Source organism: Capricornis sumatraensis, chromosome 2 (assembly GCF_032405125.1).
Source record: "Capricornis sumatraensis isolate serow.1 chromosome 2, serow.2, whole genome shotgun sequence".
Lineage (NCBI taxonomy): Eukaryota > Metazoa > Chordata > Mammalia > Artiodactyla > Bovidae > Capricornis > Capricornis sumatraensis.
In genome coordinates this window covers 15,917,327-15,945,008 of record NC_091070.1, presented here as the reverse complement: position 1 = coordinate 15,945,008, position 27,682 = coordinate 15,917,327, and the positions used below count along the sequence as shown (strand labels likewise).

The window sequence follows — 27,682 nt, the reverse complement described above, 5'->3', positions numbered from 1 at the left end:
CTATCCATGGGATTATCCTTGCACAAATATTGGAGTGGGTTGCCATTTTCCTCCTCCACAGGGTCTTCCCCACCCAGGGATCGAACTCATGTCTAACTGCGACTCCTGCATTAGCGAGCAGATTCTTTACCACTGAGCCATCTGAGAAGCCCCTTAATGGAGAATAGTATTTGGAAATCCAGATGGAGGTGCTAGATATGCTCACTGTTCTGAGCTATGTCTACTCTTAGGTTCGTGCAATGGACAGACCTAGGAAATATCGTGTATAGATACACCTACATGTACACATACATAGACATTTACATCTTTGTTTTTTTCCTATATCTCTGTATTGAAGCGCAAGAGGTCAGGTGAACACCTCCAATTTTACCTCAAAACTACCAGATTTGTGCTCGTTTTCTCCCTTTCCGTATTTTTTGCCTTTTTTTCCAACAGTGAGGAATCTGACTTCTGTTATCTTCCACACACGTATTTACTCAGTTCCCTCATATGTAGCCAATCTCCAGCCTTCCTCTTACCACCCCATTCAGATGCCCTCCCTGAGTGAACTTTGACCCCTGTGGGGCCACCACCCTGCTTAGATAACCTCCTTGTATTGCCTCTGGGCTGCCTTCCCATCCTGTCCACCATCTTCCTCACGTGGGCCCTGCCTGCCACTGGGCTTGAGGAAGAAAGGTCTCAATTTTAAATGATGGCCGAGTTATTCAAGTTTTAAAACAAAAAACAATCTTTGTAGGTTAACCAGAACTTGGGTAGTAGGCCAGATCTGAAATTAGTGGGACCTTTGGTCTAGAAATAAGAGGAAAATGTGGGAAAATGGTTATCAGAGATGAACAGGGTCTGTTTCATCCTGTTTTAGTAAGGACCCTAAGAACCTCCTGGGGCAGGAGGACACAGGTCACGTGCGCCTGCCTTTCCTCTCCCTGGTCTTCTCCGTTCCTTGTTCAGCTGACTGAGATAAAGAAAGTAGCACTTTTGCCCTTTTGGGTAACTTTTCCATTGGGTTCAGGTTTTTCGTTTTTGTTTTCTCTTATTCTTACTTCTGCTTATGCTCCGTAGAACTGTAACATAAATAATCTTGTCCTTGCTGAGTTTTAGAAAATAAATGCTCCAGCAAAAAGGAAGACTAGGAAGAAGAAGAAAACTTTTTTTTTAGATATGTAGTCCTATGGAAAAAAGGAGTGTAGGGATGACAGATGTTTTGGGCACCAATTTACGGTTAACTGCCAGGCCTTTGCCAATCTTTTCACATTGTTGACCAAATTAGATCAGATACTTGAATTTAGAAGAGGTGAAAAACCTCTTTCTCTGAAGCAGAACCTTTTTTCCTCCTTCTAAATCATTATTTTGGGGGAGAGATGGCAGGAGGTATGTCTCTGTGAGGTAATGTCTGGTTGAGGCAGGCTGCCTCTGCAGGGCCTGCATGGGCCCCCCTCACATTGCGCAAGAATTCAGAGAATGACTGGTTCCCTCTTCATTGAAGAATCTCTGAAGAAGGAAGGTGGGGATATATAGGTAAGGTTTACTCACCATAGAATGACATGGCTGAAGTTAAGTGATAACTGCCGGAAGTTTCTGGAAAATCTGAGGTCCTTCTCATGCAGTCAGACTCTTGTCCCTTAGCTGTGCATGCCTGGTCAACATTTTCTCTTTGTCCACATCCTTCTTCCTGGCCTCATGTTTGTTTATTTTAGTTTTGAGGGTTTGTCGTTTTTCCACTCTTCTCTTTTGGCTCTTGTATATTTCTAGTACGGGGAATTAAGGGACAGAGATAGTGGGTGAGTGAGAAGAAATAGAGGAAAAGAGAAATTTTAAATGCTGTCCTTTAATGTGGTAAAAATTCATATTGACTTCATAGTCTGAGTAAGCACATGTAAATAATTTGCAAATCATATGAAAATAAACTTGCGGCCTTCCAGGATTTTTTTTCACACGCTTGGATGTGCCTCTTGGGACAACTGCTTTAGTGAAGGGGGTGATACGGTTAGAGTGGTATGTAAACAGGGGATGATATTTACCATAACCATTCAACTCGAGTGTCCTTTTGTTGATGTTGAGCATCACTGGAAAGTTTTCTCTCTCCTTGGCTACTTCCTTCAGAGGCACATATATTTTATACTTTGGTCTTCTTTTGACAACAGTCCAGAATATCAGATTGCTGCTCTGTTTTCAGTGGACTCCATGTTTAATCCCTCTTTTTGCCTTCATTCCAAATTCAGGAATTAATCCACTCTGCTTGCATTTATGCCATTCTGTAGACCTAGCCTTTGTATGCTATTAATGCTGCCATTATTTTCTTAATTTTATAGATCTTTTTTTTTTTCCCCCTGTGGCTCTGAGTTCTAAGTCTATATATTATTATGCTGTCCTTTTTTTTCTTTTGGCATAATATTTTCCATAGAATGCCTTAGTACCAGGTACTATTGTATAGACACTCAAGTGCTTTTTGACCAACTAATGTGCTGTCATCTGTAGCATCCTATACACAGTTTCCCTGATTGTGAATAAGTTTATTTTCAGTTTAATCCTTCCTATCAGACTGAGATTTTATATCAGAAAACATCCATGGTTAAGAACACGGATTTTGGAGTCAGTGTGATTTGGGGCAAGTTACTTAATCTTCCAAGTCATATTTTAATGTTCATATCAAAAAAGTTACACATTCTAGTCCCTACTTCAAAGAACTGCTTTAATGGTTGAATTAAACGTGATGTTATACATGAAACACTTAGCATGGGAGTTGGCACTTAATAAGCACTCAGTGTTTGAGCAGATGCCACCCTCTCTGTATTAATATCTCATTGACCCTATGTTTGATTGAAGCCCTATTGCTGATATTTAACCTGTGTCTCCTTTATCAGGTTTGCAACCGTGCGATATGACCAAGGAGCCAAGAACATTCGGAACCAGTTCATGCACCTGACCAATTACAGTGTGAATAAGAAGAGTGGAGACTATGTCAGGTACTGACTGTGCCTGAGCTAGGAGCCAGGGAGGTCAGCCTCAGAGGCAGGTGCTGGAGAAGTGCAAAGTCGCCCTATTGCACTGGAGGAGAACTTCACTTTTATATCCATGTAACTGAGAGTAGAGCTGTTAGAGTCGTTTCGTGCAGTTTTGAGGCTCACCTGCTATGGCTTCTCCATCAATTGCCCGGCCAATCAGTGTCCTCCCCTTTCTCCACCAAAATATGCCTACCTTCCCAAGTTTCATCTTCCTCATTGTTAAGTTCCGTCACTTGACTTAGAGGTGGGAATTTTCTAGGCATATGGAACTTTTTAGAAGCCAAGAAGTTAGGTCATTTCAGCACTTGGCGAAATGTATCAAAAGCTTCAAAAATACTGTGCCCTTTGACCCAGCAATTCTATTTCTAGGAACTTAACCTTAAGAAATAACAAAGGGTATGCACACAGGTTCAGAGACAAGAATGTTCATCCCTGTACATTGTCTGGGGGAAGAAGCAGGTTACTATACAGTGCGTGCAATTTCACTTCTTTTGTGAAAGGATAGGATCCTATCCTTCTTATACATAGGATAACTAAAGCTGATTCCCCTGCTCCCGCCTTGAGGGAGTGTGGGGGAGAGAAGAAGACTGGAAGGATAAATTTTAAAATGTGAATAGTCCTTAACTGTAATGGATGGGATTATGGGTGGAGGATATCTGTCGTCTTCTCTGTGCTTTTATGTATTTCCTAAGTTTTTCTAAAACATTTTTATGATCAGGGGAAAAATGTTAGGAATAAATTAAATAAGAAAAGAAATGAGGCCATCTCAGAAAAAGATTCAGTGGAACAGAGTACCAGCCCAGCTGTGTGGAAATATTCTTTCTGCTCTGTTTTCTTTCATCCTGATAATTTTGCCAGAAAATGGAAAAATAAAAAAGAAACCCAAACAGTTACTTTCTACTGAGACTAAAAATAGGTCCCTAGAAGGTCCAAGGAAAGAAAGAAAGGAATCTGGAAGTGATGGCATAGTTGCCAGAGCTGTATAGATTTCATTGAGTGTCCTGTGACCGGTGCTTGGAATTGGTGGAAGGTACAGTATCCTGGACTTTGGAAGATGGGCAAAGATGCAACCGGTAGGTTGAGGGCTGATGGTGGGGAATAAGGGGGCAGCTGTAAAATACAGGTTTCAGATTGCAAAACCCTTCCAGCAGTCTGGGAATGTACCCTGTTTATGGCTGTAGCAGTGGTGTACTTCATTGCTTCAATTGTCGCCCTGGAGAGTTCTTCCTTGGGTGATACCTCAAAAAGTCTCCAAAAAAGCCATGTCTACCACTTGACAGAAGGGAGCTTGCTTCAGATGCCAACACAGTTCCGTTCGGGGTTAGCTCATTAAAATGCTACACAAGATTAGCTCACTAGCCCAAGAGACTCAGTTCTGGTCTGAAAATGGCATTAGAGGTTGTTTTGTGGGCACATGTGACATTTACCTCAAAGGCCAGGTTAGTATCCCAAACCACTTCAGTCTATTTAATGCATTGTGACCATTCTTAAATTTGTTCACATTCACAAATTTGTTCTACTCATTCATGATGCATCATGTTTAGTTAAGGAGGATTTTGCCTTCTTTTTCCCCAACCTCCTTCATTAAGGTGAGCTGTTAATATATGCATTTTCATTTTGATGGAAGAAACTGGTACAAGGGCAGATATGACAAAAAAGGACCAAGAAAAAGAAATGGGTGAATGGAAGTCAGTAAAAGGAAGATTTTTCTAAAGACTTACAAGGAAAGAGTGCTGTTTGAAAACTCTTATTTCTAGAGGCAGGCCTAGTTGCCTGTGTGACCTTGATCCATGAATCTGTTTTAGTTGTGATGACCCGGAAGTGGAGGATTATGGGAACAAGTGGAGCATGAGTGCTATGCTCCGGTATCTGAAACAAGAAGGCAGAGACACAACTGGTGAGTGCCGGGCCTGTTCCTCCCTGACTTCTCTCCCTGTGTCGCTTTACTATTGTCTGTTACCAGGAGTCTTTCTCTCTACTTCTGAAACTGTCGCTGAGATAGATGTCTAATGGGATCATGGTTCTTAGTGCTGATTTTTCCTGCCCTTTACAAGACAGAGAACAACGGGCTTACTTATCGTGGCTCCCCAAATCCCTTTTCTTGTTTCTAGTCTGGAAGACAACTTTTTCCTAGGTCATTAGTGAGATATTCCTTCTTGACTATCAAAGTGCTCTCACTAAACTACTGTCAGCTTTTTAGATTGATATCACAAATTGTCTTACCTCTGTATTGGCCCTGAGTTCAGATTTTCCTCAGGCAGTCTCTCTCATTCATGTTGTTGAATTAGAGAATGGACAGGGTCAAATTTGAGTACAAGGGCTCTGAATCAAAGTGGACACTATCGCTGAGCCTTGAGCAGAATGAGAAACTGTGCCTGCAGGCCTGATTCAGTCCACAAAGGGCAGGGTGAGAGGAGAATAAGAAGAGGGGAAGACTCCTTTTCCAGTCTGTCTCTTGTTGTTGGAGGCCACTTGAGTGCATCCCCCAGGACCTCCATTCTTGCCTGCGTCCCTCTATTCACATGCATGCCTTGTCCTGGAGCACCATTCACATGGAGCACCATTCATATGCCACGTGGAGACTTCTTTGAATGAGCACGTGTGCTTTTATAATTACACTGTGTTCTGGAATCCAGTCCTAATCCGTGCATTATAGTGTTTTTTCTTTTTTTCCTTTGTAGCACTGATGGCCCATGTAGAGGACCTGATCATTAAGACTATAATCTCTGCTGAACTAGCTATTGCCACAGCCTGTAAAACCTTTGTTCCTCATCGGAGCAGTTGTTTTGGTAAGGAGACTCAAGAAGCTTAACGTATTTTGTGAAAAGGGGCTCGGGAAGTTGGGATGGGATCCCGGGGTAGAGCGGCTTAGTGATTCTACAGGATTCAAAGGTGTGTGGTGGACTTTTCTTTCTTTTCTAAACTCACGTAGTATATGAAGAGGCCAGTGGTGAGCTTAGTTGGAGGTCCCCTGAGGACTAACCGGCTTTCTGTGTGGGAAGCAGGAATTGGAACTAAAAGTGTGGGTCTCTTTGTCAGAGTGCAATCAGAAAAAGTCTGCAACGGACTGTACAGGAATCCAGCACTAACAAATATATTCCAGAGCTCTTTGGCAGCCAGACTGGGAACTGTTCCAAGAAGCTCTGGCTGGTACCAGTATGTACTTTCTCCCATTTTCCAATGACTCCTCCTCTTTGTTTTAGTCTTCTTTCTAGTGAGTTCCCCCCCACCCCACCCCACCCCTTCTTTCTTCCCTCTCTCCTCCTCCACCCCTCCCCTCCCAGCCTTAATTCCCTGATTGCACAGAGAAGGACCAGGAAGCAGGTCACAGCTACCAGACGGGGAGCCTGTTGCCCACTGATCCTCCAGCAGTGACTGTGGCACTGTGGGTGCCTGTACCCACTTGCTCTCTGTGCGGCTGTGACTCCTTAGTGAAGGCTGGTACGAGTGTCTGTGCAGTCACACAGACTTTCAGCAGGTGGCAGGCTGAGTTAGTGCAACACAGTAGGCTCATTGATGGGGCGGATAATTAAAGGAGTACAGCAGTAAGACTATGAGAGTCCCAGCTTGCTCCAGAGACAGGATACCAGAGTAAAGCACATGGGTGTTAGAGCCTGACACACTTAGTTTGAGACCCATCCACACCCCTTCTGATTTTCAGCAAGTTACTCTAATCCTGTTTCCTCAACTGTAAAACGGCAATAATGAGGGCACCTACCTTCTGAGAGTACCCTGAGATCAAATAAGATGATGTATGCAAAGCACTTGGCACTTGGCGGCACTTAATATGTACTCCGTAAAAATGTTCCTTTGTTATTTTTATAATTAGGCATTATAATTCTTGATCTCTTTAATATTAGATTATCATTGCAGTCTGTCCTTGAGGGGCATTCAATAAAGGGAATACAAATTGAGACTCTGAATAGAAGATGGTAGATAAACTAGGACCTAAAATTATATAGGAAAAGAAGAGGTTACGATGTCTGTGTATCTCTTTTAAAATGCAAATATGTTCATGTCTCCTAAAATCCTTTAGCAGCTCCCTAGACCTAACTTACGAATAGAAACTTGGTAGGGCTTTGAAGTCTCTAAGGATCTGACTTCAGCCAACTTTTCTGGAGTATCATTTCCCTGCTTACATCTCAGAAGCCAGTGGGGCCCCCGAGGACTCCATTCCCTTGGGCCTCTGCGTAAGTGCCACTGTCCAGCTAGAAGACACCGCTCCTGTCGGCCCTGCAGCTCCTGTTTGTATCTTGAGACTCGGCTTGACGTGCCCCCTCCAGGAATCCTGGCCCAGCCAAGCGCCCTGCCGCGCCTCCCCGCTCTTGCTGCTCTGTACACGGTCCTCTGTGTTCTCTTCCGATCAGTAGCCGCCGAGCTTAGCTTCTTAATAGTCACCGTGTCTCCCCTTCCCCTCCATCTCCACTTCTGCTGAACCAAATCTTTTACCATCTCCCTGGCCTTTGTGGCTCCTCTCCTCACCCTCTGCCTTTGCACCTGCTTTTATCCTATGCCTGAAATATCTTTCTCCTGTTACTTTACCTGAAAGATGACTGAATTCTTTCAAGATGAAGTCAAGTACCACTTCTTTGGTGATGTTTTCCCCAAGGCTTCCCCCAGTTAGCCTCCCTGACCCAAGTCTCCTGTTCAGTCTTCAGCAGCCCCTTCAGGCCCTCTAGTTCTCGTTTACATGTCTGTCTCCCTTGCTGTTGCTCCTTCTGTGCACAGCAGCATTTTTTTGCTATTGGAGAATGTCTGGAAAATGTTTGTTGAATGAATGATTGGTTCTTGCTTTAATTGCCTTGTTGGTGGCCTGACAGTAGGCTTCCCAGTGGATCTGGTGTAGTCAGGACTTAGAGCTCTTAGAATTATTGCAGACTTTTTGAGGAGGGGGCATGGGAAATATAATTCCAACTGCAAACACCTTATTAGATTAAAACAATAAGTATTTCTTTTCTATATCTACGTGGCTTTTCTATGAGAGTAAATTTCTAGTAGCTCTTAGTGTGAAAATCTTTGTTCTAGAAATCATCAAAAGCTCTTCTGAATGTTTTCTATTTTATTTCATTACCTGATTGCCTTTTGGAAGCTTAAGAATTTCTTGATTTTAGTGGCATTAGAAGTTCTGATGAGCAATGAGCAGTGACTTTCTCTGACTCAGTGAAATACCCTGTAAGACTGTTTCATCAGCCATGGGTCTCCTTCCTGGCTCCTTGCTTGTGTTCAGTTTTAATAAACTGAGTGCATCTGGAGTTTTTTAAACTGTTGACTATCTTCTTGGCTTTTGTGGTTCTAATTCCACTTCCTGTCAGCCCTGGGATTTTGTGTGTCTTATTAACCTCCCCCCATCAGAAATGATTTTGTATACGTGTGTGTATTTGTGTGAATCTCTCTGCCTCCCACTGGTTCCCAACCTCCCCTGGGGTTTAAGTTACAAGGAATAATCTGTTTTTTTTTTTTTTTCCCCTTCTCTTTTTCATTTGTTTTAGAGTAAACAGGAATTGAGAGCTTCCCAGAAGAATTTGGCTTGAACAGGGCATTGGTGTTTTAGAGGAAGCCAATAGTCGGGTGATGGGGTTCACTATATTCTTTTGGTGGTTGTTTCTGCCCTTCCACATTATGCAATTCCTTGCCAGGAGCACTCCATTAGTATCCAGGTGTTTCTGGCCTTTGATTTTTTTCCCCACCCTACCACTTGTAGTGTCCAACAACATTTCTAGGTATCTTCAATATTCCCATTCCTTTGTTTACTTCTGCAGTTAACTTTTCTCAGTTCCTGCTATGTTCAAGGGGTAGATGATAAGGTGGTGGTTTAATCAAACCAAATATTACACGGGACAATATACACAAATACCTGCATTGTGTTAATAGAATTTAAAAGTAGACTTAGGAACCTTCATAAGCTACCAGAAACTTAGCCACTTGGTGCCTTTTAATAAATTTGTACATCTGGAAAGGACCTCAGAGAATAATTAGTCTGAATAAAGAAATTGGGGCCCTGAGAAATTAAGTCCCTTCCCCCTAAAGCTAGTGAATTGGAGAACTCAAATGAAAGAAACTCAGCTTAAGAGAAAAGGGGTCAGAAGAAGAGTTTTGGCAATCAAGTCATCATGGTCAATAGGATTTTTGATGCCTCTCCCAATAAAACAAACTTTTGACAGTCTTAATATTTGCTGCATTTAAGATTTTGAAAATGTGGTACCATGTGAAATATATGCTTAAACAGCAACCCTTTAAATATGCTTAGGAAATTTGCAATGTGAGATAACTGGCTATGAGAACAGCTTTTTTTTCTTTTTTAATTTTTTTTTGAGCAGTTGGAGAAAAGCAGCCAAAAACAACAGGATGTTAGCTATCCTTTAAAGATGCTGCTGCTGACAGTGGTTTCATCTGTGTGTATGAGGATGGCTGAAGTAACAAGCTATGACCCCGGTCCTCTAGCCCGAGAGCGTATGAACCAGCTGTCCTGCCACTTGTAGAGTTGATCAGACTGGCCTCATTTAGGTCAGAGACTGGTGATTTCATTTTTCAGGACAAACTGCTCAATATAAGGACTTCCCTCATAGCTCAGTCGGTAAAGAATCTGCCTGCAATGCAGGAGACCTGAGTTCAGTTCCTGAGTGGGGAAGATCCTCTGGAGAAGGAAATGGCAGCCCACTGCAGTATTCTTTCCTGGAGAATCCCATGGACAGAGGAACCTGGCAGGCTACAGTCCACGGTATCACAAGAGTCAGACACGACTTAGCAACTAAACCACCACCACCATGTTCAATATATCCTGTTTTGTGGAATGTATGCTGGTTTGGCCTTTTATTGATGTTGTTTAAGACTATTTCACAGGGTAATTATGCTGATGTTCTTCTTTTTTTTCTTTTTCAAAATTTATTCATTTTTGGCTGCGCCAGGCCTTCACGGCTGCTCGGGCCGTCTCCAGTTACAGAGACTGGGGGCTACCCTCTAGTTGCAGCACGTAGGCGTCTCTTGTTGCTGAGCATGGGCTCTAGGTGGGCAGGCTCAGTAGTTGTGACTCACAGACTTAAGTGACTCTGTGGCATGTGGGATCTTTCTGGACCAGGGATCGAACTCATGTCCCCTGCATTGCAAGGCAGATTTTTTTAACCACTGGACCACCAGGGAAACCCCTAAACTGACATTCTTAAAGTAGGGCTGGTCAGAAATATTTGCTGAAGGACTGACAGTGGGCAGCATACATTTTATAATGTAAACTACTTGACCAATAAAAAGAATAATGAAAGTCATCAAACAGTTCACTTTTTGAGATAATTTTCTTTTCTGGCTAATCAAATGCTTCTGTTTAGATGGGAAGGGAAGTTTACTGTAGAAGGGACTTAGAAGAAAGCACCTACTGTTTGTCAGGCGCACTTCACTGGCTATTTCCTTTAGTCCTCATAACAGTTTTGTTGGTATTTATTACTCATGTTTTATAGACAAGGAAAAAAGATTCAGAGAGGTTAAATAATTTGTCCCAGGTCATGCTGTTAATAAATGGCAAAGCCAAGTTTGAAAGCCAGGTCTCTCTGGCTCACTCTCCACCCACATAAATACAAGTTCTGGTGCGTCCAGCCATTTTTGGCACGCCTCATATCCTGGATTCTCCCTCTGCTCTCCTGTAACTAGATCTCAGGAAAAATGATATCATCCTTTTTAACAGATCAGGCCTAAAAAAGGCCTCTTTCTGTTCTAATCAACAGTACGTGTGTACGTGCGTGCATGCTTAGTCGCATCCAGCTGTTTGTGACCCTGTGGACTGTCGCCCGCTAGGCGCCTTTGTCCATGGAATTTTCCAGGCCAGAATACTGGAATGGGCTGCCATTTCCTACTCCAGGGGATCTTCCCAACCCAGGGATCAAACCCACCTCCCTTGCATCTCCTCCATTGGCAGGCAGATTCTTTACCATAATGCCGCCTTCTGGATGTTCCCTTCAAGGCCACCTCTGCATATCATGGTGATTTATTGGACTAGTTCACAAATTGGCTCTGGGCTTTTTCTTTTATTTAGTTCATTTTTCTGTGGGATTCTCTTATGTTTTTTTTCCCCCCAAATTTTCCTGCTGGACCCCAGATAGAGTCTTCCTTCTTAGATTTTTAATTCCAATCCAAAGCCAAGGTGAAAAGAATTTCCTTTATACAATAGCATTTGACTGACAGCGAGCACTGGCTAATGTCAGCACTTTCCAATTTCAAGGATTACAGCTTCAGCTAGGACTTTTTTTCTGGGGAGCGTTAGTAGGTTGATTTCCAGAACTAACGGTATGATATGTTTGGAAGTCTCTTAGGACTTGGATGCACTGTTATTTTCTCTGTTAAATCTTTTTTTTTTTCCCTCCTCCCATTCTAAGCTTCTTTTTATTAAATTTCTCCTTAATATATAAAATTTTTAATTAAAATGTCTCCTATTTCTTTGTAATTGGTGACTTTATTATGAGTATTAAGTCTTCTGGTTAGGGTTATTTTTAGGAAGCAGCTGCAAATTATTTTGTCTTTCTCAAAAATTGTAGTGTTTTACATTAAAAAATTTTTTTTTTCTTCTTTTTTTAAAATCAGTATTTCTCGATTGCTTCCTGTGTGCTTTGTATAGTACAGGCTGTTTGGTATAGAGCAGTGAATGAGACATGACCTCTGTCCTCGAGCGGTGGAGATAAGCAGACATGAAACAACACATTTCAGGACAAGTAGTAGAGTGAAATGTCAGCAGCTCTATGCCTTGGGGCGCCAGAGAGAGCCATTCCTAGCGGAGGGAATATGACACGCAGAATGCAGTGTCATGACAGGAAGTGGGACGTTTTGGAATGAAAAGTTCAGTGTGACTAGCTGTAGCCCGAGTTGGATTAGGTAGTGAGAGACAAGGTTATGGAAGTAGTTTAGGGCACTACGCTCAGTCACTCAGTCCTGTCCGACTCTTTGCGACCCCAGGGACTGTAGCCTTCCAGGCTTCTCTGTCCATGGCATCATCCTGGCAAGAATGCTGGAGTGGGTTGCCATTTCCTGCTCCTTATAAAGCACTGGCATGTATAAATTCATCCTGTAGACAGTAACCAGCTATGGAGTTTTTTGAGCAGTGGAAAAACAGGATTACTGTTTTTCCTTTAACTTTTATCATGACTTGACCCAAAGCTTTGGATGACAGAATTATGACAGAGGGAATACTGTATAACATCACTGTGTTGTTGTTCAGTCGCTTCAGTCGTGTTTAGGTCTTTGCAACCCTGTGGACTGTAGCCCGCCAGGCTCCTCTGTCCTTGGGATTCTCCAGGCAAGAATACTCAAGTGGGTTGCCATGCCCTCCTCCAGGGGATCTTCCCCACGCAGGGATTGAACCAGTGTCTCCTGGATCCTTCTGCACTGCAGATGGATTCTTTACTACTGAGCCACCCAGAAAGCCCCATGAAGTGGCTATAGTCCTCCAGGAACCAGCCTGACATTAGAGTCTATTGCTGGGCTGATTCACTGCCTGTCTCTCCGTCTGACTGTTAGATTTGTGTCTTAGAACATAATTCTGATGGCCACGTGGAGAATGGACTACAATAGGGAGAGACTAGTGCTAGGGAAGTGATTTGGCAGTAGGAGGAACACAGTGACAATATACACTTAGCCACATGACCCAGCACTCCCATTCCTAGGTACCTACCCAAGAAAAATGAGACCATATGTTCATGCGGATAGCTTTACACGAATGTGCAAAGCAGTTTTATTTATAGTCGCCAAAAATTGGAAGCAGCCCAGATGTCTATCAGCCGTTGAATAGATAAACAAATTGTGGTCTATAAAATGGAATACTACTGAGCAGTAAAAGGAATGAATTACATTATTGACATGTGTGATGACATAGATAAATCTCACATGCACAGTGCTAAGTGAAAGAAGCCACTCTCAGAAGGCTACATACTTTGTGATTCCATTTATTTGACTTTTGGAAAAGGCAGAAATCAGATCATAATTGCCAGTGGACCGGGAGAGAGGATTGACTGCAAAGGGACAAAGGGAACATTTGTGATAGAATTGTTCTACATATTGGTGATGGTGAGTAACCATACATTTGTCAAAATTCATCAAACTATAATTCAAAAGGGTGAACTTTATTGTGTGTAAATTACACCTCAGTAAACCTGTCTTCAAATAAAAAATAATGATAGACGGCTGAACCTCAAAAGGATACTAAATGAGAAAAGTCAGACTCAAAAGAGTGCATCCATTTATATGAAACTCTAGAATAGGCAAAACTGATCCCTGGTATAATAAATAAGAATAATAGTTTCTGGTGGTGTGGCAACAGGGAGCAGGGTATTTACCAGGAAGGGGCATGAGGGATCTTTCTGGGGTGATGGAAGTGTTCTGTGTGTGTTGATACGAGTGTGGGTTTTATGGATGTAACAAGACTCATCAAATAGCACACTTAAGATCTGTCCATTTCATTAAATATGTAAATTTTACCTCAAAGGGGAATATAGAAGATAGACTAAAGAGAAACAGAGAAAGAGATATGATAATGTGTTGGATTTGGCAGGTGGTGAAGAGTGTCTTTAGCATAGGCGACTAGTGCGTGGGGTTTTCCAAGATGAAGAACAGTGGGAAGCAAACAAAGTTTTGGGAGAAGATATCGAGCTATGTTTTGTTGAGCGTCGAGTACCTGTGGGATATCCTAGTGAAGCTGTCTGGACGGCGTTTGGATTTATGGATTTGCTGTCTGGGAGACCCTGGATTAAAGACAGAGATTTGAATGTCATCACCATAATATTAATTGCAGCTACGAGAATGTATGAGAGCAACCGAGAAGAGCAGTAGAACTGAGAAGGGAAGAGAGCTGAGGATGCCACCCTGAGCAAACCTACCAGTGACTAGCTGGGCAGAAGAGAAGGGACGGAGGACACAGAGAAAGGAGGAGGACAGTCAGATGAGAGCAGTGTCCTGGAACCAGGGAGAGGAAGGTTCCAATAAGTAAGGGGTGGTCAGCAGTTTTTAGGTGCTTGGGCGTAAAGCAGCAAGGTGGTCTTTGGGATCATAGTGAGAACAGTCAGTTATTACAGAATGGCAACAGAAGCAAATTGCTCTGGGCGGGAGAGTCAACAGGCATTAAGAAATGAATGCGGCTAAGTGTAGATTGCTTTCTAAGAGACTGCTTGAAAGAAATAGGGGGATAAGGGCACTAATGTAAAATGTGAGCTGGAGTCAGGCTGCTTCTTACCATGCACCAGTCAGATTTGCAAGTTTGTTTTGTTTTGGCTGGGGTTGAAGGAACTGTACCTCTCCAAGGAAAATTTTCTTGGGGAAACATTGTTGAGTAAGGTGCTAGCAACAGTCCTTTGAAGATACTTGTTTTTTGGTCACGATGGAGACAACACAGAGGAACCAAGAAAGTTAGCTCTCAGCACTGGAGAAGCCTAGCTTGCCTGCACCTTTTAATGACAGGAACACTGGTGTATGTCATCATGGATAACTGAATTTTTCAAATTGTAGACACTGCTGCTAAAACATACATCAAAAGGTGAGGAAGTTTAATATTCTCAGTGCAACTTATTGATGCTTTTTACCTTTTAAAATCTGTAATAGCCAGAGAAAAGACTAAGCCTAAGTTAAAAGATTTGCTATAAGGACTCTCGTAGCCTGCCAAGGAAGCAAATGGTTTTGATTAAGTCAAATTGATCGCTGTAAGAGATAACCCTGATACAAGTGCTCTCTGCCACCCCAGTCCTCTCCTCCAGCTCTAGCCTCTCAGGTGACCTGGGCTTTGCAGTGTGCTATGATGCTGTCACACATCTGTATATCTCTGGGTACAGATGTTGGTTAGGTTCAGAGTTGATTTTGAGATCATTTAGCACTGGTGGGTTTTATTCACCTGAGTTGGCAATGGACAGGGAAGCCTGGAGTGCTACAGTCCATGGGGTTGCAGAGAGTCGGACAAACTGAGCAACTGAACTGAACTGATAAAGGGTGTTGTGTCTCTCTTTGGGTTTTTTTTTCTTTTCTTTTTTTTTCTCTTACTTTCCACATTACTGGTTTCACAGCCTTTCTACTGAGAGTCTTGGAATTTACCTCTAAATTTGAGAAAGAGTTAAATAAATATGTTGACTGCTTATTGTGAGGTGTTTAAATAACGGGTCTTACTGCTTGTTTTTCTGATTTCAATTTGTGTTCATTTGTGGCTGATTCTGCAAATCTGATCAATATGTGCATCAGTCATTATTCTTGTCCTGTTCCTTAAGCTATTATTGTTATTGTTAATTTTACCAGTTTATGAAATAGTTGAATCCTGTGCTTCAGCTTTCAAAAACTGAAGAGAATGTTTTTCTTGAATCAGATGCCTATTGTACTTACCTCTGCTTGTGTAACGTTAACATGGATTTGTAGTTTTTGTAGTCAGTTTTTTCCTCTTAAATGCCTTTACTAGTGCTGTGTCACAGAAAGATTTTTCTCAAATTAAAGGGGGAATATTCTATGGAAATAATTGAAGATTGGGTAAAATAGTCAAAAGAATGTACTGGCCATAAAAGCTACAAGTATGCTACAAAAAAAAAAAAAAGATAGGTAAAGGAGCTTTCTTTTCTTTACACCTTTAAAGTTTTGATAATATATGATTTTGGTGTAGTTACATGAGGGTGAATCCTGTCTCAGACTGTCTTATAGTTTGTGATTATTTTTGTAAATTAAATGGAATCCTAAATAAGTACTATGGAAACCAACTCCTTCCTGAAAACTTTTCCTGAGAGAGAGTTAAAAAATGCATATCTACCTGAATCTATGTTGCTTAAGTAGGAATTCTTTTTATAGATTAACTGAGCATACAGATATCAACAAATGGTGATTGATAGAGGATAAGGGAAGCCAGAGCATGCTAATAAATATGAGGGAGAGAGATGATCCTCTCAGGCTCCACAGGGAGTGAAGGGCAGTGTGGTGAGGAGGGCCCAGGTCCCTAGATTCCCATGGCACCACACTTCCATGTTCTAGAAGGTAGTCTTCGGCATCATCTTTTTAGAAACTCCCATTTGTTCTTCTGTGTGTCTGAGAGGATTGAGAAATGGAGAAGTTCTTGAAGTAAAGAAATTTACCTCAAAATGAATTTCTGGAAAATACTTGGTTGTATTCCATGGGTGTGAGCTGTGTGGCCTGTGAGCTCTGGTTGAATTGTCAGGAAGCTAGTCTTTTCTCTTGCAAAGAAGGCGTGTGCAAACAGTTTATTTGAGGGACACAGAGTGGGATGTTTGAGAATGAGTGGGACTTCGGAAAGTCTGATGCATTTGATGTGTGTATACCGAGGACTGTGGAGAGGGCCTCGTTGATAATGATAATGAGAGTAAAGGTTGCCAGCTAAGGTTCCAAGTTAGCCTGTCATCCTGCATTCCAGGAGAAGAGCCAGCTCCTGGTTCTGGCTTTGTAACAGTTGGGGACTTACGGGACAAGAATTAGCAAGGGCAATTTGATCCTTGGCTCCTTCCCTTCTTGCGAGCCGTCGTAGTCCTGCTTGGCTGCCATTAGCTCCCTCCTTGCTCTTCTGTCTTTCTCTGTTGGGCTGATATATTATATTTTCTATCTTCAAAGGGGAATTGGAACCTTAGAGGGGAAAGAACAAATAGATTTATGCCTCTTTTTCTTTAGTGCTTTTTTTTTTTGGTTTAGGTCTTGGTTTAAAAAAGTGTGATGGGAAGATCCCAGAGAGATGCCTTCAGTAGATTTTCCTGTTTTCAGAGTGTGGTGGAGAAGGACAACCCAAAACAAGCCCAAGGCAGCATTGATATTAGATGCACTTGTTGCATTCCTTTTCGTAACATTTTTGTTAGCCTTCTGCACAGCACCAGAATCATGCTTGTTAACTTTTAGAGTCAGTTAACTTTCTGTATAGAACTCAGAAATGTCAGCAGTGGATGATGGAAACCATGGAGCATTATTATCTCTAGACACTTGATTAATTTCTCTTGGACTTGAAAGTTCTCTGCATCTACTGTCTCTGGATACTCAGCAAGTTTCTAGGCCATTGATGGAAGTTGACTGGATTGGCTTCCAGACCTTTGTTTGGTTGTGACATGGAAAATGATTTTGTGTATTGTGTTATGTTGTATTTCTAGAACTCTATGGCTTTGACGTGCTCATAGATTCTACCCTGAAGCCATGGTTGTTGGAAGTGAATCTCTCTCCTTCTTTGGCCTGGTAAGTGGTCTGTTCCATTAACTAGAAAAGGACAAACCTTCAATAAGCAACACTAAAACACTTTTTTTTGGGGGGGGGCAGTCATTTCTTTTGGCACTAGGAGATTTCCCTCTCCTCCTTCTTTATTAGACTGAGATGATTAGAATTTCTAAATTTAGGGGATTTGTGGCAGATTATCAGAGTCCGTATTGCAACCATAGACCTCTGTCTTACTAGTCCATTTGCAATCTCTGTTTACTGTCTTGTTGGGCTTCTAGGGATGCTTCTTTCATTTTCATCTCCACTGCATTCCCTCTCACACTTTTTTTAAGCTTTGTAGGTGTTTAGCTAAGGGTAAAGAAATACATGAGATATATTTCTTTTGTTACCAAAAGTTTATACATGCTCTAACCCACACATATCATAAAGGTATAGAGCTGGGCCTAGGAGTGTGTAAATAATATCTGGTCCTTTTACCCAGTCCATGTCCTGGTGTTATCCATCCTAGATTAAAGTCTAAAATCTTGAGACATTTTAAAAAATTATTTTTAACCCATCGTTTAGAAGAAGGAAAGAAACTTATTTTCCAATACCAGAGAAGACTCTGCTTCTATCTGTGGCTACAGCCAGAGTTTCTGTTAGTTATATGCTTCTCTAAACAGCTAGAAAACCCTAGAGATTTATGCCAGAGACCACCCAGCTGCTGCATTTTTAACAATGAAAAATGTTGGCAAAATGCCAAGTAATCAAATAAAGACAGACCGACTACTTGGTTGGATGGGGGTTTGGCTTCACCCCAATTATAAGGTGTAGAGCTGGATAATACAGACGCTTCAGATGTTGTGCTATACTTAGGTTAAGTCAGTGTTTTGTAAATTTCCTGGCAATGCACATCATACAGTGTTAGAGAGCCCCAGGGTAAGGGGTTAGAGGAATCTGGTTTCTGGGGGAACACCTCAACCCCAAAGCCAGCATTGCCTCATCACCACAGGGAGGCCCCGCACTTTCCCAACAAAGCCAGGGAGGCTTTGTTGTTTCTGTTTCCATGTGGGTTCCTGCTGTATCCTCTGGTGATACTTTGCTACAGTTTGTATTATTATTATTATTTTTTGCTTTAATTTGCAAGCATACAATCTTAGGGAGATTGATTTAGAATGGAAAATGAAGTCTTAAAAAAGTGCAAAGATAACCCAAGTTCCTTCTCTTGCATGTGAGTGTGATTTGATGATCACAGCAGTAAAAAATAATTTGAATGATTATTTTTTCATGCTAATAAAAGAGCATATTAAAAATCTGAACCTCTAAAATCCACAGTGATAAAGCAGTGTTCATGACCCTGTGCAAACAAGACCTTCTGGAATAAAAAGGTTGGCGTGTCAGTGGGTCAGCGCCTTAGAGCTAGGCCTGCCTTACAGAGGATGAGCTTGACACCAGGCTTTTATGTCTAGAATTTTTGCCCAGATTTTTTTCCCCCCATGGATTTGATGTACTTTATGTGTTGTTCCTCACTGACATTTGGTAGCTCTCTTACATTGAGGGCTGTTAAGGGCAGCTATTCTCTTAACCTATAAAATTATCAATTGCTCTTCTCTTGCTTTATTCTGTTAGTGATGCACCTCTGGACCTAAAGATTAAAGCCAGTATGATCTCAGATATGTTCACTGTTGTAGGTGAGTAGTATTCTTTTCTGAAGACTCATAAATGTGAAGTAGAGCATTGATTCTGGCAGAGTGTATATGTGTTGCCAACTGGCAGTTCTTCAGACATACTGAATGTTTTGTACTCAAAAATTATATTTTCAGGGAAGTGTTTATATGTTTCTACACCCCCTGGCTCCTTCCTGCCCTGAGGCTGAACCACAGCTAGGGCTGAGACCTAATTCCTGGGGCACAGGAATCATGAGCTGAGGAAGAGAATTAAGCAAAGACCTGGAGAAAATATATTTTGCCCTGAGCTGAGATAGTGAAACCCACTGAAGAGGCTTTGTTACCAAGGAGACTGGCTATGTTTCTGCTATGCAGTCTTTACTGGTGTCAACACAATCTCTTCTGTAGTAGTTACAACTGAAGCAAGCCAAGGAAAAAATCCCTTTGTGAGTAGATAAAACTTTGAGATGGAGATGGGCTGCCAAGTGGGTATGTTGTGGGTTTAGGGTTGTTGTTGTTGTTGTTGTTTTAAGTAGCCCAAAAACACATAATAAAATGCACTTGAACTAGCCCTTGATGTACCAGCAAATGCTGTAAAACTTTGCTACCCCATTCTCCTTGGATGAGAGTCTGCTTGTTTTTAGGAAATAAGTGAAATTAGCCCAAGCCTAATTTCTTAAGCCATGGAGAATCTACAATGCGTATTTTGGAACTTGCCAGTAGTAGACCACTTTTAGCCGTTCCAGAAGTGGATCCTATAACAGGACAAGACCCCTCACTTGCTTCTGGATTCTCCTGGTAAAAACCAACACTGTTATTTTCCAGTCACCATCCAGGAAGCCACTTTAAAATAATTTGTCTTTATTAACAACTGTGTGTTTTTAAGTGAACTTTTATCTGAAGGTCATCGAAAGTCTTCATCTCTTTGTCCATCAGAATCACATATCGGTTCCCCAACCAGGAAGGCTGATTGATCTGCATATTTTCCTTTCTTGTTCACTCCAGTCGTGATAGTTCAAAGTTCAAGAGGAGGATGTGTATGGGAGAGTCATGCCTAATCCTCTTCAAGATGGAGCTTTATCAGATTTATGGCAGTGAAACCGAGCTTGTTCATCAAAAGGAAAGGTGCAGCTAAACCTTCTAATTTCTTAGCAAATGGCAGTTTTAATGTTTCCCATTCCCCATTCAGGGTTTGTGTGTCAAGATCCTGCCCAGCGGACATCAACCCGGCCAATTTACCCCACGTTTGAGTCTTCCAGGCGAAACCCTTTCCAGAAACCTCAGGTAAAAAGTTCCAGCAGCAGGAAGCCCCCAGGAAGCTTATTGTAAAGTGGCAGCTGTTGTCAATAAGTGAGCTGAAGCACTATGATTAGAAGGTCACTTACAGCAGGAGAATTGGGGCACCATTCTAGACAGGAGGCAGTTATATTCAGCCATGGCTAATAGCTTACGCTTTTAATGCTTTCAAACCATCTTACTTTCTGCTTTTTGTCTTTCTTTTCTTTTGGCTTCCTTTTCCATTATCTTTTCTTTTTTCTTTCTGTCTCTTTTCAAAAATTGCTCCCAGTCTTTTCACATTGATATACTCATAAATGAGGCACAGGGAGGGATTCTGCAAATTTCTCGTCACCACTCTGCTGCATTCTTTATGATCTTCAGGCTAGCTTTGCAGAGAAGATGCTCAATTGAAATAATATCTTCTCTACATGCGATTCTCTTCACAAGGACCCTCAGTGATCATGAGGTGCTGATTGAACTTAAATGAGCTAAATGCCTGCAGAGAGCTTCGCGGGCGTGTCTGAAACTTCATTTGACCCAGTGTTGCTCCAGTCTTTGTGTACTCTGCATTTTTGTTCCAGGTAAATCAGTCAGCTGTCTGATGGTTTATCCATTCCATCATCTGATCAGTCCCTGCCCATCTAGACCCGGCTAGTTTCCACTTATGTCTCTTTGCCTTGAACCTTTCTTCTTATCCAAAAGGTCCCCTTTCCTCCTCTCTTCCTATCTGGACTGATTACCTTACCTGCTTAGAAGTTTGGAGACCATTTCTTATTAAATCCATTCCATTCTTTCATGGCCTCTTCTTTTCATTGCAACATTATTTACTGGTTCTCAACTGCATTGTTTTGCCTTCATTGATTTGTTGCCTTTAAATTGTCCAGTACTCCTCTGCGAGACTGTAAGCTCTTTGAAGGCAGAAACAGCTGCTATTTCTCCCCATTCCTCATCTTTCCCTTATTTTTTCCCTCCTACGTTCTCCCACCTCCACTGTAGCCCTCCGTCTCTCCCTTTTATCCCTCCCACTCCTCTTCCTTTGTTTGCTGGTCTCATTTAGAGTACTGCTACTTCTGTTTGCTAAGCTTACATACCATTATTTATTCAGATAGCTTTTCATTAGAACAGGGTTGGAAACCTCAAAATGCCTCTGAGGATTGCAGAGTAAATAGGGCCAGGTATGATACGTGAGTCCTGTGACTGCAGTAAAGTGGGTTAGTGCATGCTTCACATTAACTCTTTTACTTCTGTGCTTTAGCTGATTGCTGCTGTGAGTTGGCAGATATTCTTACTTTCTAGAGAAATCAGGAATGTTATTTTAAAATACTGACAACAAGTTCAATTTAAAAAATAATACTTCACAAATGAAACATGGTATGTCGGTGAGCTGGATTTAGTTTGCAGGTTGCCTGTGACCTCTTGCTTTCAAATTATTCCCTATTAGTATCAGTGCTGTAGTATAGAACAAGGTGAACCATATTTTAAGCAGTATTAGATTAGAAGCAAAATCATGCAGCAGTGTTGTACTTGATCAGTTGTACGTGTGTGTGTGTGTGTGCGCGTGCGCACGCGCTCAGTCGCTTCAGTCGTGTCCGACTCTTTGCAACCCCATGGACTGTAGCCTGCCAGGCTCCTGTGTCCATGGGATTCTCCAGGCAAGCATACCTGAGTGGGTTGCCATGCCCTCCTCCAGGGGGTCCTCCTGACGCAGGGATGGAACCCTCACCTCTGGTGTCTCCTGCACTGCAGGTGAATTCTTTACCGCTGAGCCACTGGGGAAGTCCTGATCAGTAGTGCATCACAGGTCAAAGGGTTTTTTTTAACTTTTAGCAAGAAAAGTAGAGGGTTAACCTAGGTGTACTAGGAAAACTGAATTGAGGCAGTCGCACATGTTCCTTTAAATTGTTTTCTGCAGTATCTGTGAGTCAAAGGATTGTGTATAAAATATTACGAATGTTTCTGTGCAGCTTTAACAGAGTTTCTGCAAGTTCTACTCTAGGAATAGCTGTATGTCAATCTTGGATGAATTGATCCCTTTTCTTAGCTTGCCTGTCAGCTTTTATTGGTGACTTTGCAAATAGTGAAGAACCTATTCACTGTTTGCTCTGCTAACTGGTAGGTAACAGTGTGACTTTATCCATGAGCAGTCCACAGGATAATTACTTAAAGGCTTAAGAAGCTGTAGATTATTTCCATGTACTGTATGAGACCATTTTACCAGGTGGACTAATAACTTCAGGATCTTCAGTATGTGACAGTAGGATTGAGTTCTCAGTGGTGAGAAGGTGAAACTGGAATAGTTATACCACAGGAGAATGCAGTGTGAAAAATAATAAATGCTCTAATCTTTCAAGTGCAAAATATAGGGCTTTGGCTTTTGTTCTCTGCTTGGAGATTATTTTTTTCTTTTTTATATTAGATGTAGGAGTTGGAAAATATAGACATGTTAGGAGAAGATAAGGCTTTATTCCATTTTTCTGTCTTTTATAGCGTCCAGTATCTGCACAGTTTCAGTCATCAACCGTCAAGCAGGTAAGTTCTGGATCATTTGGAGAGTTCATTCAAACTTTTATCTTCATTCCCCAGATGGAAAGCCTTTTAGCTTCACCGTTTCACAGCATATATTTCATGCACCTGCTCTTTAAATAGTTTAACAATGTAAAATAGAATAAGTGAAAATGAATGCTGAGATCTTTTCAGATGTAGTATATAAAAGTAGAGGTTGCAGGAATTCCTGAATCCTCTTTTTCTGGTAGTGATCATGCTGTGATGGAGGCAGCTGAATTCAGATGATGAACACAGTTTAGAGGCATATCTGTGGCTTTGACTAAAATATTCCAGAAAGGAAATACCATCGTTCACAGGCCACCTTTCATTTGTTCAAGTGTCTTATGAAACATACCCTTGTCAGTAGCTTAATGTTGGAAGTGTTTTCACACTGGATATTGGGCTATAATTTTTTTTTTTTTTAACAGAAGCCTTTTCTTATGTGTAGTGATATGTAGTCATGAATCTTAGAAACACTGCCATCATTACTATTCTTAGATACTACCTATAAAATAAACACAAAATATTTGATCTCAGTCTCTAAATGATCAGCATTTGTCTTCTTTCTGTTCTTGTTAGTATGTGAGATATACTGTCGCTGTCTTCTATGCAGATTTTCTTTTGCATCTTTTTGAAGTGATAGGATAGTAGTGAGGGGACTACTCCCGCTATTTGATGTGTTGATATGAAGGATGTAGATGTTCCCATTCATAAATGTGTCACTTGCAATTATTAATCTTTTAGTAAAAGGCTCCGTATATATTTATTTTGGTGTTTGTACTCTCTGATACAGATTCTTTCAAGCTTGGAAGCTTGAATTGTAAGTTTCCTAGCTATTATTTTTGATAAAGTGATTTACATGGTATATATGAATTCAAGAAATGAAGGAGAAGAAAAGACTTGGTGTGTTGTCTAATATTTGGTAACTGATTAGCATAGTTTTGTAATACAAGTTTGGTTGTTTAACTGGTGGGATTCAAAACTCTGTAATGGTGTTTTGTATTTTAGCAGGTACCTAAATGTGCAAGCTCCTCTCCATGGCAAACAAAAAAAACAAGCATAACCCAAGGCTGTTGATTTCAAAGACCTTATACTCTACATATCTCTTGACCTAACCTCTTTAAGGAGAACATTAAAGTACCATTTCATAGCCTTCTGAACTTGACTCCAAAGAAGTGTCTTTGATATGGAATTCTAACCTTAATGTCCCATTACCCCTTTTAATTCTGTTCTGCCTCTATTGCTTGAATTTTCATAAGTTGCAAACAACCTGTGGACGAGCAAGCCCTCACTCTAGTGGTTAGGCATTTCAGCACTGCTTACATGACACAATGGCTTTGTGACTTTATTTGGGCAGTTTTAAACATATTGAATTCTTAACTCTTATTGTCCTTTGCAATGTTCTACCGTGTCCCTGTCTTTTTGTTAATGAAACACTTTCAAGTCTACAATAGTTTCATCGGAGCTCAGTGAAAAAAGAAAAGAAACTCTTAGCTCTGGCCATTTAGACTGTAAACATTTCTTTTTTTGGTGCTGTCAGATTGTTGAAGATACAGTTTTTTACTTGTTGTCCATTATCTTTTTCTACATTTCCCCTTTCCCTTGAAGGCCTATGGTTTAATATTTTTCACTCAACAGAAATTATATTTTAGTGTTCCAAGGCAGGCGGTATTGTTTTGTGGAAGGAACAGGGACTTTGAAGTCAGATAGACCTGGGTTCGAATTTGAACTCTGCCAGTCACTAACTCTTAGACCTTCAGCAAGTTCGTTTATGTCTCAGGCTCACTTCCCTCATCCATCAAATGAGGGTTTGTGTTCATTCGCTAAATTGTATCTGACTCTTTGCAACCCCACGGGCTGCAGCACACCAGGCTTATGTGTCATTACTATCTCCCAGAGTTTGCTGAGATTCATGTCCACTGAGTCAGTGATGCTATCAAACCATCTCATCCTCTGCCACCCTTTTCCCCTTCAGTCTTTCCCAGCATCAGGGTCTTTTTCAATGAGTTAGCTCTTTGCATCAGATGGCCAAAGTATTGGAGCTTCTGCTTCAGCATCAGTCCTTCCAATGAATATTCAGGGTTGGTTTCCTTAAGGATTGACTAGTTTAATGTTGCAGTCCAAGGGACTCTCAAGAGGCTCCTCCCATTCCTTTCTTAGCATAATTCCATTTGTGTATTACACAAATTACATTACAAATGAGGGTAGTAATACGCAAATGGAGTTATGCTGAGAAAGGAATGATCACACACAGGGAAAATACTTGGGATAGTTTTGGACACACAGATAACCCTCAGAAGACTTAGCCCCCTTCACACTTTTGAGTCCTATTTTGTTTTCCTTTTTCCATTGTCAGTATCTGGTGTTATTTTGATATTCATTTATTTATAGTCATGTCTTTTCACATTTACTATCATCAAGAAATGCAAATTAACCCAATTAATTTGTTATTCATCCTACCAGACACCAATACATATTCTAAACAGTGCTTAATCAGTACCCAGTCACCTTCTAATTTGATTCACTGCCACTTATCTTACCTTATAGTTGTCTTTTAACTGTGTTCAGCTTTTATTGGTATATTTTATTTATTATATCATGATACTGAGTCCTGATTGGAAATAAAACTAAAAGTAAAAATTCTATGACATTTTCACAGATGCTTCTCTAACATCCAGAGACATTAAATATATTTGTGCTTTTCCTCCTTTTTGTTGTTTTGTCCAAAAAATCAAAATTTTAAAGCATGTTTTAAAATAAAGCAGTCTCCATACTGCAATTCTTTATGAACCCATTAAACTCTAAATGCTTATGGATTTTTTTCTTTTAATATTTGTTCCATTATTTTACTAGGGATTCAGGTTAGACTTACCAGGCAGTAATCACCAGGAGCATACTTCTTACATTTTTGAAGATTGGTGCCTCATTTGTTTTTTTCTAATCCTTTAGTATCTCCTCAGTTCTCCATGATTTTTCAAATATAATTGTAAGTTGTTTTGGTAACTTTTTTTTTGTTTTTAAAGCCTGTTCTGTTAATAACAAGATGCATGTCTGTCAGACCTGCTGACTTATGTTTATTACACATTTTCAGATGCTACATGTCTCTTTTTATTCTGTAACACACACCTACTTGCTTTCTTTTTTCCCCCCTAATTTCTCAGTAGTGTACTTCTGGTTATCATTATATTTAAGCCTTCTCTGTTAGCCATTTTTGGTCTATTTCCACCCAGATTTGTTCACATGTGGTCTTTTTTTGTTCATTTTCTTTCATTTGATAGCAGTGATTCAGTTCACTTCTGAAACTTGTCCTTCTTATTTTCTTGGTGGCAAGATGCATCACATATAAATTGATTTATTTCTAATCTATGTGTTTTTAACACAGAATTCCAAACTTTGTAAAATTGCATTGGAAGATTTTTTTATTCTCTGCATGTGTTCTCTTTCAAACAGATTATTTTTTTAAACCCCTCAATTTTGATATCTTTGAGGATGCCTCACCATTTTTTTATTTTCTGCATTTGTCCAGTTCTCCTAACTGGTACTTTTCAGTTCTTCCCTAGCAATGAAAGTTAGATGTGTACATGTTTCGTCTCTGGGTGTAGTTCTGTATCCTGAGTTGTACTAATGATATTTTAACAATTTAGATGCATGTTGCATGGCAGAATTCTTACTGTGACAGTTTAAAGTGTATCTGAGAACCCAGTAGTTTAAATCTTAGGTCATCTAGCCAGAGGCAGTGGTTCTTTTTAAGTTCAGAGGAGCCTTATTTCCTTAGTGTAGTCAGTCAGTTCATTGGAGTATGTGGATTTATTCTATCTACTACCCGGAGAATGAAGCTGAGCTTTTGTGTCCAAAATCAAAACCACAGAATGGCTTGTATTTAAACTATTTTGCTCTTATTTTTGACAATCCTGATGGCCTTTCAAGTCAGCCTTATTTCTTTTTTCTTTGCTTTTAATTTCTAAGTATCTCCTTGGTACTCTTAAGCATTTTTCTTCTTTCTTTTTTTCTTTATTATGCTTTCTTCTCCCCTTTTTCTCTTACCTCTGTCTATAATTCATTTGTTAAGACTTCATTTCATTAATAAGTATTTGTAGGTCTGGAATAGTAATGCTTTGTTGTTGTTGTATAAATACATTTCTCTATGAACCAGCACAACAGATATTATGTAGATTAAAAAATTGCTCTCTAATTTCAAATTTATTGAAAAGCTGAAGTTGGCAAAATATTTTTGACTTTCTAATCTGATTATTTTCCATTGGCTTCTCCAAAGACATAGGACTCCTGGGTGGATGTTAGAGAAGCATTTGACATACCTAGATTTCAAGAGCTACATCTCTTCATATTTCTCCCTCTCAGCCTTCTTCTTCTTTTTTTTTTTTTTTTAAATATTTATTTGGCTGTGCTGGGTCTTAATTGCAGCATGTGGGATATTCCCCAACCAGGGATTGAACCCAGGTCCCCTGCATTGGGAACACAAAGTATTAGCCACTGGACCACCAGGGAAGCCCCCTCTCAGCCTTCTTAATAGTTGACACAGAGATAAATGGGTGAAGAGATTAAAGGAGTTTCCAGCCACATTTTTTTTCTCTTGAAGTAGCATTGACCTTTTCTTTGCAGCCTTGTGGTATTTGTGGCAGTAAAAGAATAAAGACCTTGGTTCATGGAAGTTAACAGCTGGAGCATTCATCTAACAAGCACCATTACCCCCTCCTTTTCCTAACCTCCCGAGTACCCCGACCAGGAGCACCTGCTTGAATTCCTACACACCCTACTCAAATAACACTCACACAGGCATGCAGTGGCTTGAGTTAGGATTGTGTACTGTGAGTATTGTTAATGTGGGTCAGTGACAACTCTGGAAATGACTGGGAAGGTTTTTGAGGTGCTCATTCTTTGTTTGGGGGAGCAGGCTTAGATGAGTAGAGGAAGACTGCGACAGCACCATCATAATCTCAGTCTCTGGAAGCCAGCAGTATCGCTCTATCATGAAGTAGTTCCACAAAGATGAAAATTAGGTCCTAGGAAAGCAAAAAAAAAGTTTAAAAAGATAAAAAAAGAAAAATAAAC

The 27,682-nt window shown here is 40.7% G+C and overlaps 1 protein-coding gene across 1 annotated transcript in view; it reads left to right on the top strand.

The window, feature by feature from the left end:
* TTLL5 (tubulin tyrosine ligase like 5) overlaps positions 1 to 27,682 on the top strand; it is a 309,724-nt gene that overhangs the window by 43,819 nt on the left and 238,223 nt on the right. Inside the window, exons 9-14 of the mRNA XM_068963929.1 lie at positions 2,862 to 2,963; positions 4,808 to 4,899; positions 5,684 to 5,791; positions 17,084 to 17,165; positions 18,753 to 18,814; positions 19,980 to 20,074. Coding sequence (XP_068820030.1) covers positions 2,862 to 2,963; positions 4,808 to 4,899; positions 5,684 to 5,791; positions 17,084 to 17,165; positions 18,753 to 18,814; positions 19,980 to 20,074 — 541 coding nt within the window. The remainder of the gene's footprint in view (positions 1 to 2,861; positions 2,964 to 4,807; positions 4,900 to 5,683; positions 5,792 to 17,083; positions 17,166 to 18,752; positions 18,815 to 19,979; positions 20,075 to 27,682) is intronic.